The sequence below is a fragment of the Suricata suricatta genome, chromosome 4 (assembly GCF_006229205.1).
Source record: "Suricata suricatta isolate VVHF042 chromosome 4, meerkat_22Aug2017_6uvM2_HiC, whole genome shotgun sequence".
NCBI lineage: Eukaryota > Metazoa > Chordata > Mammalia > Carnivora > Herpestidae > Suricata > Suricata suricatta.
In genome coordinates this window covers 126,278,717-126,294,885 of record NC_043703.1, presented here as the reverse complement: position 1 = coordinate 126,294,885, position 16,169 = coordinate 126,278,717, and the positions used below count along the sequence as shown (strand labels likewise).

At 53.9% G+C, this 16,169-nt stretch overlaps 1 protein-coding gene across 6 annotated transcripts; it reads left to right on the top strand.

The window, feature by feature from the left end:
* Positions 1-5,647: 5,647 nt before the first annotated feature.
* On the top strand, positions 5,648-15,091 carry SFTPB (surfactant protein B). Of its 6 annotated transcripts, none has more exons than XM_029937733.1 (11): positions 5,648-5,756; positions 6,099-6,226; positions 6,474-6,545; positions 6,934-7,059; positions 7,614-7,766; positions 8,014-8,103; positions 10,851-10,965; positions 11,107-11,267; positions 12,139-12,219; positions 12,751-12,835; positions 13,805-15,091. In XM_029937733.1, exons 1-10 carry the CDS (start codon positions 5,693-5,695, stop codon positions 12,811-12,813), a joined length of 1,053 nt encoding a protein of 350 aa, XP_029793593.1. In that variant the 5' UTR covers positions 5,648-5,692; the 3' UTR covers positions 12,814-12,835; positions 13,805-15,091. The 6 variants fall into 6 exon arrangements, with proteins under 6 accessions (XP_029793593.1, XP_029793591.1, XP_029793592.1 ...); XM_029937731.1 differs by having other exon boundaries at positions 10,782-10,965; XM_029937732.1 differs by having other exon boundaries at positions 6,474-6,548.
* The last annotated feature ends 1,078 nt before the right edge of the window (positions 15,092-16,169 follow it).

The following is a 16,169-nucleotide window of genomic DNA, read 5'->3' as shown; positions in this document are numbered from 1 at the left end:
TTTTTGGATAGATTAATGGCTGGCTGGCTGGCTGGATGGATGGATGAATGGATGTATGGATGGGTGGATGGTAGATGGTAGATGAATGGATGGAGTGGGTCTGGAAGGAAGTGACTGAAGGAAATATGAATGATTCGTGGTTTGGATGCATGGCTGGCTGGCGGGAAGGAGCTCCACAAGGTATATGTTCCCCTAACATTTTGGATGCATCTCTCTGGATACCTTCTAAACTACATGTTCCAGACACACCTTATGTATCAACTGACTCTAAAGGCCCTTTCCAGTGCCTGGGCAGCCTCCTGACCCTAGAAGCCTGACTGGTGATTAGAAGTGACCAGCATACCTGCTTCATGTTTTGGACAGAAGCTTCTGAATGCACCACTCTGACCAACTAGGCATTTCAGATAGGGAGGGCTGATTCTTGAAACTCTCTGGTGTCCCTGATGAGAACTGAGCTCACACTCCTGACCACATGGCCCTCACCACCTGAGTGATAACTCAGAGTGTGACACAGAGGAGAGATCAGGGGTTTCTCATAGAGTTAGCAAACCTCATCGGAACTGTCCCTGACCAGTTTCTTAAGTTCTCAGGCCGCAAGAGGGGCCCACCTTCACCCAGCTCTCTGCTCTCAGATTTTAATATTTTTACATCTCCTTTTTTTCCTTGTGTCCATCTTCTGCTCATAACTTCACAAAGGTCTCATAATCTCCCATTCCAGCATGACCCCTACCTGGGCTCCCATCCTTTGAGAAGCTCCAAAGTCACTGGCAACTTGCATCTCTGGCTTACAGGGTTGATGAGACCTTGGATCCAGAGGCCTTCAAAATGGGCTTCTTATATCCCTTCTGAGCCCACCTCTTTCCCCCTCCCCCCACAACCCTCACCTATCAGCTCCATCCCAGAATCACCTAAATGATTCTGGCTTCCCCTACGGATGTTGGCTTTTGTCACTAGGTACACTGGTACCTGAATCTTGCCTCATCCAAGGCGCTCAGGTAACAACAGTGCCTTGACCCACTCTTACCAGGAAAGCAACCTGACAGCAGAGAACTCTCACAAAGGACAAATGGCCAATGAAGGCAAGAGGAGGGAATATGGACTCCGGTGGGGGAAACTCCTTGGAGGATTCGGAATTTAATCTGCATAGAACTGGTGAAAAGATTTGACTGACTTCCTTCTTCTCTTCCTTTCTCCCTTCTTCCTTCTTCCCTTCATTCTGTTTTTGGTTTAGATTATTTGGGCTGCACACAAGAAATATCCCATTAGAAATTGTATAAGCAGTCAAAAAGCATTCAGAATTACTTAAATTAGCAATCCTGACAAGTCAGGCCTCCGAACTGCTTCTCTGTGCTTCTCTTGTTTCTCTCTCCTTGGGACAGTATGGCTGCTATTACTCTAACATCACATGTTTGCATGGAAATGTCCAAAGGGAGAAAGAAACATTTGTTCCCAACTGTCTCTTAACCAGGAAGGACACATTGCCCAGAAACACACCCACGTTTACAGCCCCCAGCAGACTTCTGCTGGACCAGAACCTGAACACAGGTTTACTCCAAAGTAATTACTGATAAAGGGAAAGGGGTTGACCTAACCAGAAGCATCCACAGGTCTAGGGCAGAGACTCGGCTCTCCCAACACCCAGAAACTCTGTTCTTCCCAAAGGCCTCTACAGAGACTGCTTTTAGGCAAACAGGCTTGAGAAATGGAACGTAGAAAAGGCCCACAGCAACCACCTGGCTGAATACAGAGAGGCCCATTGGGCATCCCATCTCAAAATATCCAATGGCCCCAACTGAACATTGGGCTACTAACAACAGGCACAGTTGCCATATAACTGAAAATTCTAAACATTGCCATCCCTCCTCACCTTCCCTCTTTAAAAACAGCCTCCTTCCACTACCTCCTTGCAGACAGCCTCTCCTCTGCTGTCCAGCACGCCACTCTCTTGCAGAATATTCAGTAAATTTCTATCTGCTTGGTTCTGTCTCTAGTGAATTCTTTCACCTCCCTTGCTACCAGCTTGCACTCACTCATTACCCCACATTTGGGGGTCCCCATTCTATAGAGAGAGACACCCCATTTAGAGAGCATGACCTCTACCTGTATCAGACCCTTTGGTCACAAAAAACAAAAACACACACGGCAACATTGACCAGTAACCATGAGGCCCAGTACGTGGCAGATGTTAATTCAGATTTGCAAGTGTAGGCAAAGTGTAGGTGTAGGAGAGAGAGATGGACGGGTGGAGTATGATGTGCAACCATGGGCTTTCTGAGAGCTCCCTTACAAATTACCAAACTGAGTAGGTTAAAACAAAAGAAATGTATTCCCACATGGGGCAGAGGCTAAAAGGCCAGCCCTCACCACACACTGAGCTCCATATTCTTAACTTACTATTTGCAAGGAGCCCCAGTTGCCTCCTCCATCGAATGGGAGCAAAACAAGCCCCATAGGAGCCCAGCGCATCTCTCTCAGGCCTGTGCAGAAAGCACTCCTTCTGCCTGGAGTACTTCTCCAATCCCAACAGCCATCTGACTAGCCCAACTCCTAGGCTTCCTGAAGCCTCTGCCCAGGAGTCCCAGCATCCCCCAGAGCCTCCCCTCCCCACACCTGGCTACTGTCCCTGCCGTGGTCACTGCTCTGTGGCCCCAAGGCACTTGAAGTCCACAAGGGCAGTGCCGACTGTGCTTCCAACTCCCAGACCATTAACCAGTATTTGGCCAAATGAATCAATCAGTGAGAGCTCTATTATAAACTCCAAGCTTCCCCTCCTTCCTTCCCTTCCTCCCTTCCCAGGAAAATTCCTTCATTGAAAAGAACTTAAAACAGAAGAAAGGAGCAGGGCTAGGAGAGGCTCCCATAAGACCTCCCAAGGTGGCATTACCAAGGCATTCCCTGGGTTTTACCCCTAAACCATAACTGCATTGGAATAAATCAAGTCCAGAGTGGGGATGGCGATGAGGATGGGGATGGAGATGGGGATGGGGGATGGGAAGGGGGAGGGAGAGGGGGATGTGGATGGGGATGGGGATGTGGATGTGGATGCGGGTGGGGATGGGGATGCAGATGGGGATGGGGATGGGGATGGCAAGGGACAACAGTCTTGGGCCCCTGGTGAGCAGCCCAGACCCTGTGGTGATCAGTGATGTCACATGGATGCAGCTCAGAGCCACAGAGGAGTGACACGGAAGTCGGCTTTCGTCTGCACCTCCGCACAGACATCCCAGAGACTTGGGCATATAACCTGTAACAGCATATATCTGCTGCCCATGTCAGCCCCTGGTTCCCTCTAGCCCAGACTCCTCATACTTTCCACAAACAGAGAATCAGGCCTGGTGACTACACTGCACTCCCTTGCTGGGGGCAGGCAAGAACAGACTGGCATGCACAATGGGGACCCAGACCAGTATAGACACAATGTGAGGCAGGAGGCAGGAGTGAAAGCAGCATGGTCACCAGGAACTTGCCCTCAGAAATGTCAATTGTCCACACACCAAGAGGGAAGCCATCTCCTATCAACAAACTCAAGTTCATGAAGCTCCCAGATCCTGGATGGCTAAGAGCATTTGGAGTTTTTGGTTTTGGGTTTTTGTTATTGTTGTTGTTTGTGTTGTTTTTTTTTCCAGACTATGTGCCAGGAGGCAGTGGACAGATCTGTGCAGGCTGTCCCTGCATCCACACCCCATGAAAAGCCAAACTTTAATCAGAGATTGTGGTGACAGTGGTGTTGGAGCAAGGGATGCCATTCTAGGGACCATGAGGCAGGACATTGGCACTGCCACCTCCCTCCCCCCACCCCCACCTTGCCAGCAGAGCCAGGGTCTCTGCAATGGTTGGCTTTCCATGTTTTTTTTTCTATTTTATGCTCTTGAATGACAATTCTCAGCAGTGGGAAGAATCTGACCCCTCTTAGAGGAGTTGATGGAAGCCACAGAACTGCTATCCAGGAAACCCCACAAAACACACAGTTTTGTGTTCACTTAGGTGGATGTGAGACCATGTGTGTCCAACGCCATTCCCCTTTCCCTTGGGCACACAGGACCAGTGCACCTGCCAGCCTGCCATGTGGTTAAAAGAAACCTCTGACTGAGTTCTGGATGATGAACTGATGGCAGAAATGATGGACACCCTCCCAGTCCTGGCCCCCAAACTCTCCTCATATCTTCCAGTCTTCCTCTCCCTGCCCTGCCGGCGGCCAGAGGTAGAGGACCCAGGGGAGGACGTCCAGTCTTACAGATGGCAGGACAGAAAGAGGAGCCTGGGCTCCCGAATGACCTTGGGAAGCAAAGCCTCCCCACCCAAGACAACCTGCTCTGCCCAGAGACGTGAGAAACCACCATGGATCTCAGGAAGCCATGGACCTCAAGGGCTCCTTGTTAGAGCTGTGAGACTCCCCTGAGCAGTGTCCCCTGGTGGCAGCCGTCCACACAACCCACTATCCTGCTCACTCAGTCCTGACTGCACCTGGCTTGGCTCCTTTGTTCCACACCTAGTGAACTACTAGCACATTCCAGTCCCACCTTCCTGGATTGTACCCACGTCACCCTGTTCCCAATCTTTCATCACCCATTATCACAGGCTCCCTGGTGACAACTGTGTTTCTCATACTGACAGGGGCATGAGGCCAACAGAAACTACACAAATGGCTGGGGGACCTCCAGTGTGTCACTTGACCGTCCTATGGGCAGTGGCACTAACTCCCGCCCCACTGGCACCTTGAGTATCAGGGCACTTCCTGGAGCACAGAAGCCAGGAGCCACCACTGCAGAGGGCACCTTGGTCATCAGATAGACTGATCACCAAGGTGGTGACAAGGAGCCAATGCTCTACCCCTGTACTTGCAGTAGTGTCTGCCCCTCAGCAGGTGGTGAGCTGTCCCCAGGGTGCTCCCACCCCCCAACCCAGGGACCTGACTCTGGAGCCTGTGCTGCTGCAGAGGACACTTTCTTTCTCCTGAACCACCAGATTTCCCAGCCCCTACCCTGGAGGGGTCCCTGGGGACACAGGAAGCATCACTGGACAGGAATGCCCAGAGCCACTCTGGAAATCTTGTCCCCACAGCCTTGTCTCAGACCCTTGGGGCCTTTGAGGGTTTTGTTTGTTCATTTCATGTAAATGTTCTCCTGAGTAATGACAATCATGTGCCCTAGAACCAGAGGCATTTTATAGGAAAAGAGTAAGGAGAGGGTGGAGGTAGGTGGCCTAGGATGGTCCTGGGTTTGCTCCTTCAGGGCTTGCTGGGGTCAAGAGCTAGGCAGGAAGCACTTCAAAGCATTGCCCAAGAGTGGAGGGGGCCTGAGGGACTGGGAAGGAAATGGGAGGGGCCTCATTCTGGCTGCCCTGGCCCACCTCAGTCTCCCCCATAGTCCAGAGAGATGGGATCAGATGTGGACACTCAAAAGCCCCCTGCTCAGAGGGGACCAGGAGTCCAGGCTCATGACCTAGGGCGGGAAGACAGAGGGAGCAGGAACTGGGCATCTGGGCAGAGATGGTAGTGGGGGGATGGTGGCTGGCAGGAGTGTCACTGCTCAGAAGAGGCAGGGATCAAATCACCTGGAGGGCTCTCCAGGACAAAGGCAAACACTGAGGTTCCTGCTGCTCCCACAAAGCCCTGTCCCCACACCCCTCCCCCGCCCCCACACCTACTATAAGGGCCCCCGCCCAAGCAGGGTATCCAGGCTGTGGAGGTGACATGGCCAAGTCACACCTGCTGCCGTGGCTGCTGCTGCTCTGTGCACTCTGTGGCCCAGGCACTGGTGAGTCTCCCCAGCTTCCCCTCACCTCCCTCTCACCTGGGGCCAGGTGTGGAGGACACATCCTGGGCATCTCCACACTTACTGAGCTCTGGCTCTGAACCAGGCATTATCCCTACTTTGTACAATATCCTCATTTTGAGATGAGGAAGCTGAGGCTCAGAGAGGCTCCAGGACTTGTCCAAGGTTCCACAGCTGGTGGACACTAAAACAGATAGAAAGCAGAACTATCTGATTTCATGTTTAATGGTCAAATGCTCCCAGGAAATTGGATTTGGAGATTGGGTTAAGTCAGAGTGCCAGATGTGGCCTAAATATCAAGGTTGCTCTGGCCCCAAACTGCAGCCAACTGGACCATCTCATCCCTGACTTGTGCCCGGGGCCCTGAATTCTGGTGCCAAAGCCTGGAGCAAGCCTTGCAGTGCAGAGCTCTGGGGCACTGCCTACAGGAAGTCTGGGGTTATGCAAGAGCCGTGAGTACCACCCATGGATGCACTGGGACTGGAGGTCTGGTATAAAGGGGGTTGGGTAGCCTCTGGATGGACCTGAAGGGATTCAAGCCCCAGTAGAAGAGGGATGAGATGGGATGGGATGGGATGGGAGGCAGTTGCCTGTGCCTTAGAGTGTCCCGTCAGCCTCTACCTGCTCTGTTAGCCTAACACACCTGAGCTGGGAGCATGCCCCCCCACTCAAGTACTCCACTTTGGGCCCCCTCCCCAGGATGACCTGTGCCAGGAATGTGAGGACATCATCCGCATCCTAACCAAGATGACCAAGGAGGCCATTTTACAGGTGGTGAGACCCAAATTCTGGATGAAGCTTAGGGGCAAACAGCTGGGGGACAGAGCAGGGCACAGAGGCTAGCCCCCTATAGGAGCCATTTCCAGGCTGAGAGTGAGGCCCAGGTGTGCCTGGGGACTCCAGGATCCTGCTGGCCAGGAGAGGGCCCCAGGAGTGAGCTCAGCAGCACAGCCAGAAATGGTCTTTTTTAAGGGGAAGAGCCCTCTCTATACCCAAATACTTAACTCCTTGGGACTCTCTGAACTCTAGTGCCCTGGGAGAGGGCGGCCAGTTCGCCTGGTGGTGGTCCTGCATCCAGGGACTCGGGCGAGGACAGACCTCAGAGAGGCCAGCCTGACTGTTGCTTCTCCAAACTTGTTGGCCCCCCACTGCCTTTCAGGACACGATTCGGAAATTCCTGGAGCATGAGTGTGACCTTCTCCCCTTGAAGCTGCTAGTGCCCCAGTGCCATCACATGCTCAACACCTACTTCCCAGTGGTCATCGACTATTTCCAGAACGAGATTGTGAGAGCCCAACAACCTCGCCTCCAACCTGCCTCCCTGCACAGCCCCCATACCCACCCACACCGGGTTACCCCCACACACAATACCCCAGCCCACGCCCAACACATACACATCCTACCCATGACCTTTCCAGGAAGCACAGTGGCCCTCACCCAGGTGCCCCAGATCACAGCCCTACCTGCTCAGCTATACTGTCTACCACATACCCTCACGCTCTTCACACACACTCATACGACACACTTAGTCTCAGGTAGAGCCCACACCATCACACACTCATACATACAAACACACTCTCATGCCCATGCTTGCACTCATCCATTCTCACAAACATACACGCTTGTGTTCCCTTATACACATTCCCAGACACCTGCTCAAACACCCCACATGACCCCACCTCTGCCTTTTGGCTCCCCCAACCCTCAACACAGAACATCACAGCCCCCAACCAGCGTGCTGGCCCCCATTCCAGTCCCAAAGCCAATGGCCTTAGTGCAAATCCTTGAGCCAGGCTGGACAGGAGTGGGCTCCCTCCCTCACCCTGCATTGTGCCCTAGAACCCAAAGATCATCTGCCTGTACCTGGGCCTGTGCAAACCCAGACGTCAAGAGCCAGGACAGGATCCTGAGCTGTCAGACCCCCTGCTGGACAAGCTAACCCTCCCCGTGCTGCCTGGAGCCCTCCAGGGGAGGCCTGGGCCTCACACACAGGTGAGGGAGGCCCCCTGCACTGCTGACCTCTCATACCAGAGAGGTGGCAATCCAGAGAGCTGGGGCCACAGGCAAGGCCCGTAAGTGCTTGCTCTGGGAAGGGCAGAGCCAGAAAGGGGACAAGAAGCTCTAGGCGGGGCCTAAGGCAGGAGGGGGAGAAGAGAGGAGGAGGCAGGGGAGGTGGAGCCCGGAGGATGCCTTCTGGTGCCCAGCCTGGCCTCACCTGGAGGTGATTCTCTCCCCCAAGGACCTCTTGGAGCAGCGGCTTCCCATCCCCCTGCCCTTCTGCTGGCTCTGCAGGATGCTGATCAAGCGAATCCAAGCTGTGATTCCCAAGGTGAGGCATCCGGGAAACACGGAACTCCGCTCTGCAGGACATGCCACAGCTCCACCCTCCCCCACCTTTCCTTACACCCATCAAGAGAAGTAGGAAGGGGAGAGACATCTGTGCACTGCCCCCTCCCAAGGGACCCCAGAGCTCAGGCTCAGGCCCCATGGCTGCCGGGCCTAGAGTTTATTCAACAACTGGAAAGCCCCCACTCTGTGCCAGGCATTGTGCCAGGTATCAAAGAACAAAAATGAACAAGACCCAGGTCCTGTCCTCCAGCAGCTGATCATCTGATAGCAAAGAATCCCAGTTGTCTCCGTAGAAAAGGTGCTTTAATGTGTCAAAAGGAGAATTTCTGCACATGGATTCCCCCATCCCTGCCTGTGCCAAACTTGGGAGTTTCCCAGACCTGTAGTGACCATCACCCAGGGGCTCCTTGGCCCAGAGCTGCCCTGCCTTGACATGGGGTACCAGGTAGCGAGGCCTTGCCCCCTCAGCTCTCCCCGGATGGGAGCCTGCAGGCCTCCTGGCACCGAGGGCTCACAGCAGCAGACAAGGTCCCCACTTCCGTGAGTCGGCACTGCGGTGGGAGAGGGTTTTTTCAGTTAAGTTCAGAGCAAAGAATTCAAACAGATGATGAGAGGAGAGACTGAGCTGGTTGGTCAGGGAAGGTTTCTGGAGAGGTGGGGATTAAGAGGACAAGGCCCTGGCGGATGAAGGGTCATGGTCAAGAGCAGGCACGGTAAGCCTGCGGAACAGAGGGCCAGTGTGGCCGTGGCAAGTGGGCCCTGGCAGAGTGGTCAGAGAAGGGGACAGAGGGGTAGGGACTGCAGGCCACGCAGCAATATCTAAGTCAAGTTAGTAAACACTGGCTTTTATTGTAAATGCACTCTGCGGTTCTGGAAGGATTTCAAGCAGGGGGACGCCGTGATCTGATTTGCGCTTTAGAAAGACGGCTCTCCCACAGTTTGGAGGACGGATTGGGCAGATGGGAGGCAAGAACGAAAGCAAGGAGATCATTAAGGAGATGGTTGCAGTCACCACGGTGAGAGAAGGCGGGCTCGCTGGGACTGGGTGACGGAAGAGGCCTGGGGAGTGAGGATCTAGGATGGACGACGATCTAGGACGGAGGCTTGAGGAGCGAGCTCTTTGGTGATGCCACCACCTGAGGTGCATACACTTGAGAATATACGGGCTTGGCCAGAAAACTAAACGTTCCTTAGCCATGAAATCCAAGACACCTCTGTGTCCCACAAGAGGAAATGTTAAGCAGGCAGCTGAATACCGGAGCCTCAGGGAAAGCTCAGGGCCAGAGACATCACTCTGAAGGCTGCTGGCTGTGGACAAGGTTTAAATCTGAGGGAAGGGGTGGGGGTGTCCAGGGACATGGTGTGGACAGGGTGGAGGAGGAGGCCTGGTCGAGCACGGGGAAATGCCAACACAAGAGCATGAGCAGTGACCAGGGGAGGGGAAGGGAGGGCGTGATGTCACAGAAGCAGAGAGAGGAGGAAGCATTTCAAGAAGCAGGGGCTCAGAGCTGCTGCGTGGTGGAGGCAGGCGTGACCAGAGTGATGGGGACAGTGGCCCAAAGGGAGTGGGCCCTGGGAAGAATGGAGGGCAAGAAGTGGAATGGGAAATATCCACAATTCCTTCAAGAAGTTTCTCCAGGAGGGGTGCCTGGCTGACTCATTTGGTGGAGCACGTGACTCTTGATCTTGGAGCCGTGAGTTCAAGCCCCACATTGAGGATAGAGTTTACTTTTAAAAAACCCAAAGTTTCAAAAAATAATAAAATAGTAATAATAATAAAGTTTCTCCAGGAAGGGAGGCAGACACAAGTGAGTCATGTTTGTGTGCCAGTGAGACTGGCCAGCAGATGGGAGAAGCAGTGAAGGTAGGAGAAGGGGTCCAGTGCCCGACAGGCTGGCCTGTGACAGAGCAAGGACCGCTCCTCTGTCACCAAAGTGGGGAGGCTGAGTCGAGTGTGGGTTCTGACACAAGTAGGTGCGAGTGGTGAAATGTATCCCTTTGCAAGGTAGGACACCCCAGAGATGTGCAAATCACTGTGTCCCACTCCCGACTCCACCTTCCTGGCAATGGGAACAGTGGGACCATGAGCAAGGGTAGACCCAAGGTCAGCCTGTCACATGCAGGTTCTTTATGCATATTGATTGAATGAATAAAGGATGAGGGAATGAGCCCGAGTGCTCATAACCTCTGCCTCTCTCCTTGCCCTTCACGCTGAGTTTGGAATCAGGGTTGACTGGGGAAACTCCTTGCTTTCCCCCAGGGGCTCCTGAAACCAGGGACATGTTGGCTCTAGGAGCCACAAATGAGAGGGAATCCACCTGCAGGGAAACATAGCAAGTCCTGGGTCTGCAGGGAGAAGATACGGATCTGAATCCACCTCTGCCCCATGCCACCATATGGCCTTGGTGATGCTCACGTGTCTGGGCTGGCCATGCTCCTTTCAGCAATTCCAGGGTCATTGGCCCCAGATCTGGGTCGGCAGCCTGCTTCCTGCACTCGCTGAGTGACCCTGGCCAGGCCCCTTAGACTCTCCAATGCCCAGCATAATCCTCCCCCCCTCCCAGAAGAGAATAGGGCAAAACCACTTGTGCTGGGTATGGAGTACAGATCTTGCCAGGGAAGGTCCCACCCTGCCCTCTCTCTCTGCCCCCACCCCAGGGTATGCTGGCCACGGCTGTGGGCCAGGTGTGTCACATTGTACCCCTGGTGGTGGGTGGCATCTGCCAGTGCCTGGCTGAGCGCTACACCGTCCTCCTGCTGGATGCACTGCTGGGCCGCACGCTGCCCCAGCTGGTCTGTGGCCTCGTCCTCCGCTGCTCCACCGAGGACAGTGCTGGCCCAGGTGAGCCTGCTGCCCCAGCCACTTCCCGCTGCCCACTCTCCTCTTCCCCTGCCCCTGGCCTTGTCCCGCCCTCCCTGTCCCCCTGCGTGCACCGGGCAGGACAGAAATTCTGCGGGGCAGTCTTGACTGTTTGCTCTCTAGTCCTCTCAGCCCTGGAGCCTCTGCCTGGAGAATGGCTACCTGAAGAGTCCACGTGCCGCCTCTGCATGCTTGTAACCAGCCAGGCAGGGAGCACCAGCGGGCCGGCCATGCTGCAGGCAATACGCCAGACCTGCCTCAGCTCCTGGCTGGACAGGCAAAAGGTGTGGGACAGGCACACTGGGGACCTGGGACCCTGGGCCTGCCCACAGTAGCCGGTTGAGCCCAGAAAAGGCTTTCCAGTGGGAGACACAGAGTGGTTTGGCCACTGCCCTCCAGGAGCTCAGACAGATGGACAGGACAGGGGCCAAAAAAACAGAACAATAATTGAGGGCAAAACCTGCAAAGGTCACAAGTTGCCTTTAGACGAAGGGCCTGGGCTCCAGAGGAGCTGCAGGCCTCCCTCCTGGGCAAAGAATGAGGCCCAGTTATCTGTGAGGAGATGAATACCACCAGGGCCCGCTGGGGCAGGAGAGGGCCTGGCCTGTCTTCGTCCCATCCCTCCTCTCCATGTGGCTCGCTGGGGACACACCCATCAATGGAGAGGGCTGGGCTTGAAGGTCCTAGAGTCCAGGACTCAGAGTCCGTACGGTAAATTCCCTTCACAGAGTAAACTCCTGAGGGAAACCTAATGACTACCTTCCCAGGAGGCAGGTTTCTATGTGATATTCCCCCACTCAATAATGTTTAGGGCTCCCCATCGCCCACCAACATCAGGTCACCAAGACCGGAAGAGCTTTAAATTGGGGAGGGGGGGAATATGGGGAGGTGGTGGCTAAGATTCAGCCGCTGTGCCTGAGTTTCAAGACCCTCCATCTCCAGGGTCTGGCTTTCCCAACAGAAACTCTCCATTTCAGCCCATGCCGGCTTGTTAACAGCCACAGCTGCTCAGTGGAGGCTAGTGGCCAGATCTCCACTGGGTCAGGAGGGAGCCCTGGGGTGATTCAGATAAGGGGAGAGGCCAGGACGGCTAGGCGGGAGACTCCTGCTGTGGGCCCCGTTCTACCCCACGCCTGTTTCTGTCTCCTTCCTCAGTGTGAGCAGTTTGTGGAACAACACATGGCCCAGCTGCAGACCCTAGTGTCCGGGGGCAGGGATGCCCACACCACCTGCCAGGTACGCTCACCCTCCCAGCTGGTGCTGGGACTTTCCTCAGCTCCCAGGGCCCCTACCCTCTCTCGTCCATGGCGCTCAGAGGCCCTGCTCCTCTGGGCCCAGGGTGGCTCCAGGAGTGCAGGCCCAGGACTGGGAGGTCCCCCCACGCTGTTTTAACAGAGAAAAGACAGTCTCAGATGGGTCAAGAAAAAGCCAACAAAAGAAGAGAAAAGGAGACATACAGGAAGGGAAGCTTTAAGGATTGTGGTCTCATGCACATTATGGGATGGGGGTTGTTCACTGAACAGTGTGCACTTGGCAGGGGGTGCAAAGTGAGTGTTCTGGGGCAAGCACCCTACTTCATCAGGCTCTAAAACCCAGAAGCCCTACAGCTCAGGAGAGGCTCAAGAGGTCTACAAAGTCACACCAAGAGCACCCACCAGGTGGCAGGTGGAAAGCTGCCCCTTCTGGCTGGAGCTTCCCATCCCCCTCAGAACTGGGAATGGGGGCTGGGGAGCAAGGCCTCAGGCCCTCCTGATGTCTCTGTGGCAGATCCTGGGGGCATGTGGGACCACGTTCAGTCCTCTCCAGTGCATCCACATTCCTCACTTCTGATGAGAACTCAAAGCCATGCCAGGTGAGCCCAGGCTTTCCAGCTGAGGGGAGGAAGAGGCGGGTGGGTCTTATACCCATACGGGCAGGGGACCCCCTGCTCCCCAAGCAGGAAGAGGTGCCCAGTGCTGCTAGTTGCCTTATCCTGCTCCTCACAGGCCACAGCTCAAGGCTCCTGAGGGTCCCTGACAACACCACCTCAAGAATGGCCTCTCTCACTCCCTCTCCTCAGAATCCTTGCTGCCCCCCATGCCAGGCCCAGCTCCCACCTCCCCTGCCCTGTCCCAGGCCCTCAGAGGGAGCTCAGTCACCCTCTGCACCCAGCGATCCTCCATATTTGATGTACCAAGCCCAACCTTTCCGGAGGTTCAGGGGAAATCAGACTTTCCTGCACAAAAATGTCCCCTCCGGATGCCAGGAAACGCCCCATCATCGGACCCCTCCTTCCAAAGATGCACTTCTCTCTTTGTCCAAGTCACGATAGCCCCTTAGGATGGAGGGGCCAGTCAGATGCCACCTCTGACCAGGTGCCCCAGGGAAGGGAAACGACCCTGGGAGCAACAGACATAGCAACCATGGGCTTGAAGTGTCCCTGAGAACAAACCTGGCCCACTTTGCCAATATGCTCAGAGCCAGCCCCTAACATGATGGCTACTTATCCATTTGTTAACTCGGTTTTTGTTTTTTTTTTAATGTGGGTGCCTTTGGCCAGGCCACATTCTAGGGGCACGGTCTACATCTGTGAAGAAAACAGTGAACCCCATGCCCTCCTGGAGCTCATGCCCCAGGGTCCAACACTCCCATCTGAGGGGAAAGCCCAGGCCTGCTCCTGAATCACAAGCCCCTGTGGGAGGCGGTGGGGAGGGAGTGTCCACCCCAACTCAGACCTCCCCCCGGGGACCAGATTAATCTTTTCTCTCCACCCTGATGAAAGCCGGTGGAGCCCCGGTTGACAGGGAGCTGCCCAGGGGACAGGACAGTCTCCTTTCCCCAGATCCCAGGGCTTCCAGGACCAGGAAGAGCTGGGTCTCCCATCCTGTTGAAACAAGAAAAGCAATGGATTGACACAGGGGACCTAGGATCTGGTCCCAACTCTGCCATCAACTGGCCATGGATCCTCAGCAAAGATACGTTGCCCACCGCCCCCCCGCCCCCCGTCAGCAGCAAAGGGGGATCAAATAAAGTGGCTCTAGGATTCTTGGGCTCTTGCACATGACAGGGCTCCTCCTCAGGCTCCCCGCCCCCTGCGCATGCTGAGAAGCACCCTTCACTCCCACAGTCACCTTCCCCACCTCCTTTCCTCAGAAGGACATTAAGCCGGTGGACCACAAGCCTGCAGCTTGTAACCTCAGTCCTGTGTCAATCTTACCTGTCCTGTCTCTAACCACAGCCCAAACCACTTCCATCCTCTCTGGGTGTGACGTGCAGCCGGGATAGCATCTTCTGAAGGAAGTCTGCAAGAGGGGGCTTCCGGCCCGGGAACTTCCGGCCAGACTTTACACTGCACTGGAGCCAGCCCAGCTCCTACAATCCCCCAGGGGCTGGGTCCACGGGAACCTGTCAGCCCCGCAGTCCCTCCCTGGCTCCCAGAGGACAACGGGGTAGAAGCTGGGGCCTGCCTCACTGGATCTCCATGATACCAACTTTTACAATTAGTTTGCTAATACTTTCACGAAATTCAAATTCAGAATAAAAAAATGGGAGCATAAAGCACCATATAAGATAGATGAAGTCGAACTTTTTGTAAAAATCAGAAGACCTCTGACTTGTCAAGAATGGACATGGCAGGGCTCAAACAGGGTGGGAAGCTGATGGGGCCAACTTTCATATTTGAAATGTTCTGCAGCTTAAGAGCTGTCACTTTAAGATGTAAAAAGGGGTTTTCTTTTTATCTTTTTGTAAGGTGAGCTTCCAACTTTTGGTTGAAATTCCAGCATGAATCCATTTCTGCTAGGATTTCTGTCCTCAAAGCTCAGTTGGGGTACATGCTAAAAATCGGTTCCTCTGTATTTCAATACCTGTAACAATACTAATAAAGTGTGTTGTTTCGTACTAAGAGGAAAGAGACACAGTCATTTAAGATGCCCCCCTCCTGAGGGTAGGTGGACCAGGCACTCTCCTCCTTGGCAGAGAGTGCCCACAGTGCCTCTCCCTCCTGTAACGGCCTCATTCCCCCAAAGAGTCCACTTACTGGGATGAGATGAGGTGGTTAGGGTACCAAAAACTCAAGATACACAACAAAAACAATAAACTGAATAAACCTTTAACATTAAAGACCTAAGTGCCTGGAAGTATCCTTTTATTTATATAAGAACTTTCGTCATGTGTCCTTTATGAAAGAAGAAATACACGTTTATTACAGAAAACTCAGAGACTGCTGACCAGAAAGGAGTGGAAATCACCCACAATCCTACTGATCCCTGGAGAAGACTTGCACAGGATGAATACTTTGACACTGAGCTATATATAGACAGGACATTTCCAACCCATTTTCCGCACATCTCCGCCATTCAAGCTCTAGGGCAAAGCTTTATGTACAGCATACTCTTGGGGTCAGGATGTTGTACACAAATCCTTGGCCTCTGAATTTGAACTTTTAAGTGGATTTTTGTAAAACTAGAGCAGACTATTGTCTTGAAAGCCATTATTTCTATCACACGACCAAGATCCCTGAGAGAAGAGGGTTTCAAATATTTTAAAAAGCTGGCTGGGAAGATGAGGAGACAAAGCATGAAGGAGGTGAGGCATTGATAATTTACCACCAAAGGGGCCCCTGGGTGGCTCAGTTGAGTCAGTGTCTGACTTCAGCTCAGGTCATGATCTCATGGTGCGTGGGTTTGAGCCCTGCCTTGGGCTTTGCACTGACAGTGTGGAGCCTGCTTGGGATTCTCTCTCTCTCCCCCTTCCCCTTCTCTGTCTCTCAAAATAAATAAATAACATTTTAAAAATAATTTACCCCCCGAAGCCAGCGTGGGAATGAGCTCCTGATGATGGAAGCAGAACAACAGGTCAGGAATTGAGCAGCTGGTGGAAGGAGAGAACTACAGGAAGTGGCAACAGCTGAAACTCAGGGAGTCCCTGACACACCCCGTATCCTAAACCCCTAGAGCAAGGTGGGAGAAGGAAGCCCCAGAAGGTGTGGGGGCCTGAGAGCAGAGAGGACTTACTCTTCACTTTCCTGGGTGCGGCGTGAAGAGAACGCAAGTCCTTTGGAGAAACCCACCTCCGAGAGGACATTAGAAAGAGTGTGAAACACAGCCTTAAAGAGGGACCTAGGCAGACAGACCTGAGGACTCATCGGAAGGTGCTCCCTGCATGATGCAGAAGAGCAGCTACACTCCCATGGCCCAAGAGGCCAT

Bases quoted from the DNA above. Each gene is read 5' to 3' on its own strand.
- SFTPB (XM_029937729.1), top strand. From the start codon at position 5,693: ATGGCCAAGTCACACCTGCTGCCGTGGCTGCTGCTGCTCTGTGCACTC. The intron at 7,767-8,013 runs GTGAGGGAGGCC...CTCTCCCCCAAG, and splicing joins GGCCTGGGCCTCACACACAG to GACCTCTTGGAGCAGCGGCT. The intron at 12,220-12,750 runs GTACGCTCACCC...TCTCTGTGGCAG, and splicing joins ATGCCCACACCACCTGCCAG to ATCCTGGGGGCATGTGGGAC.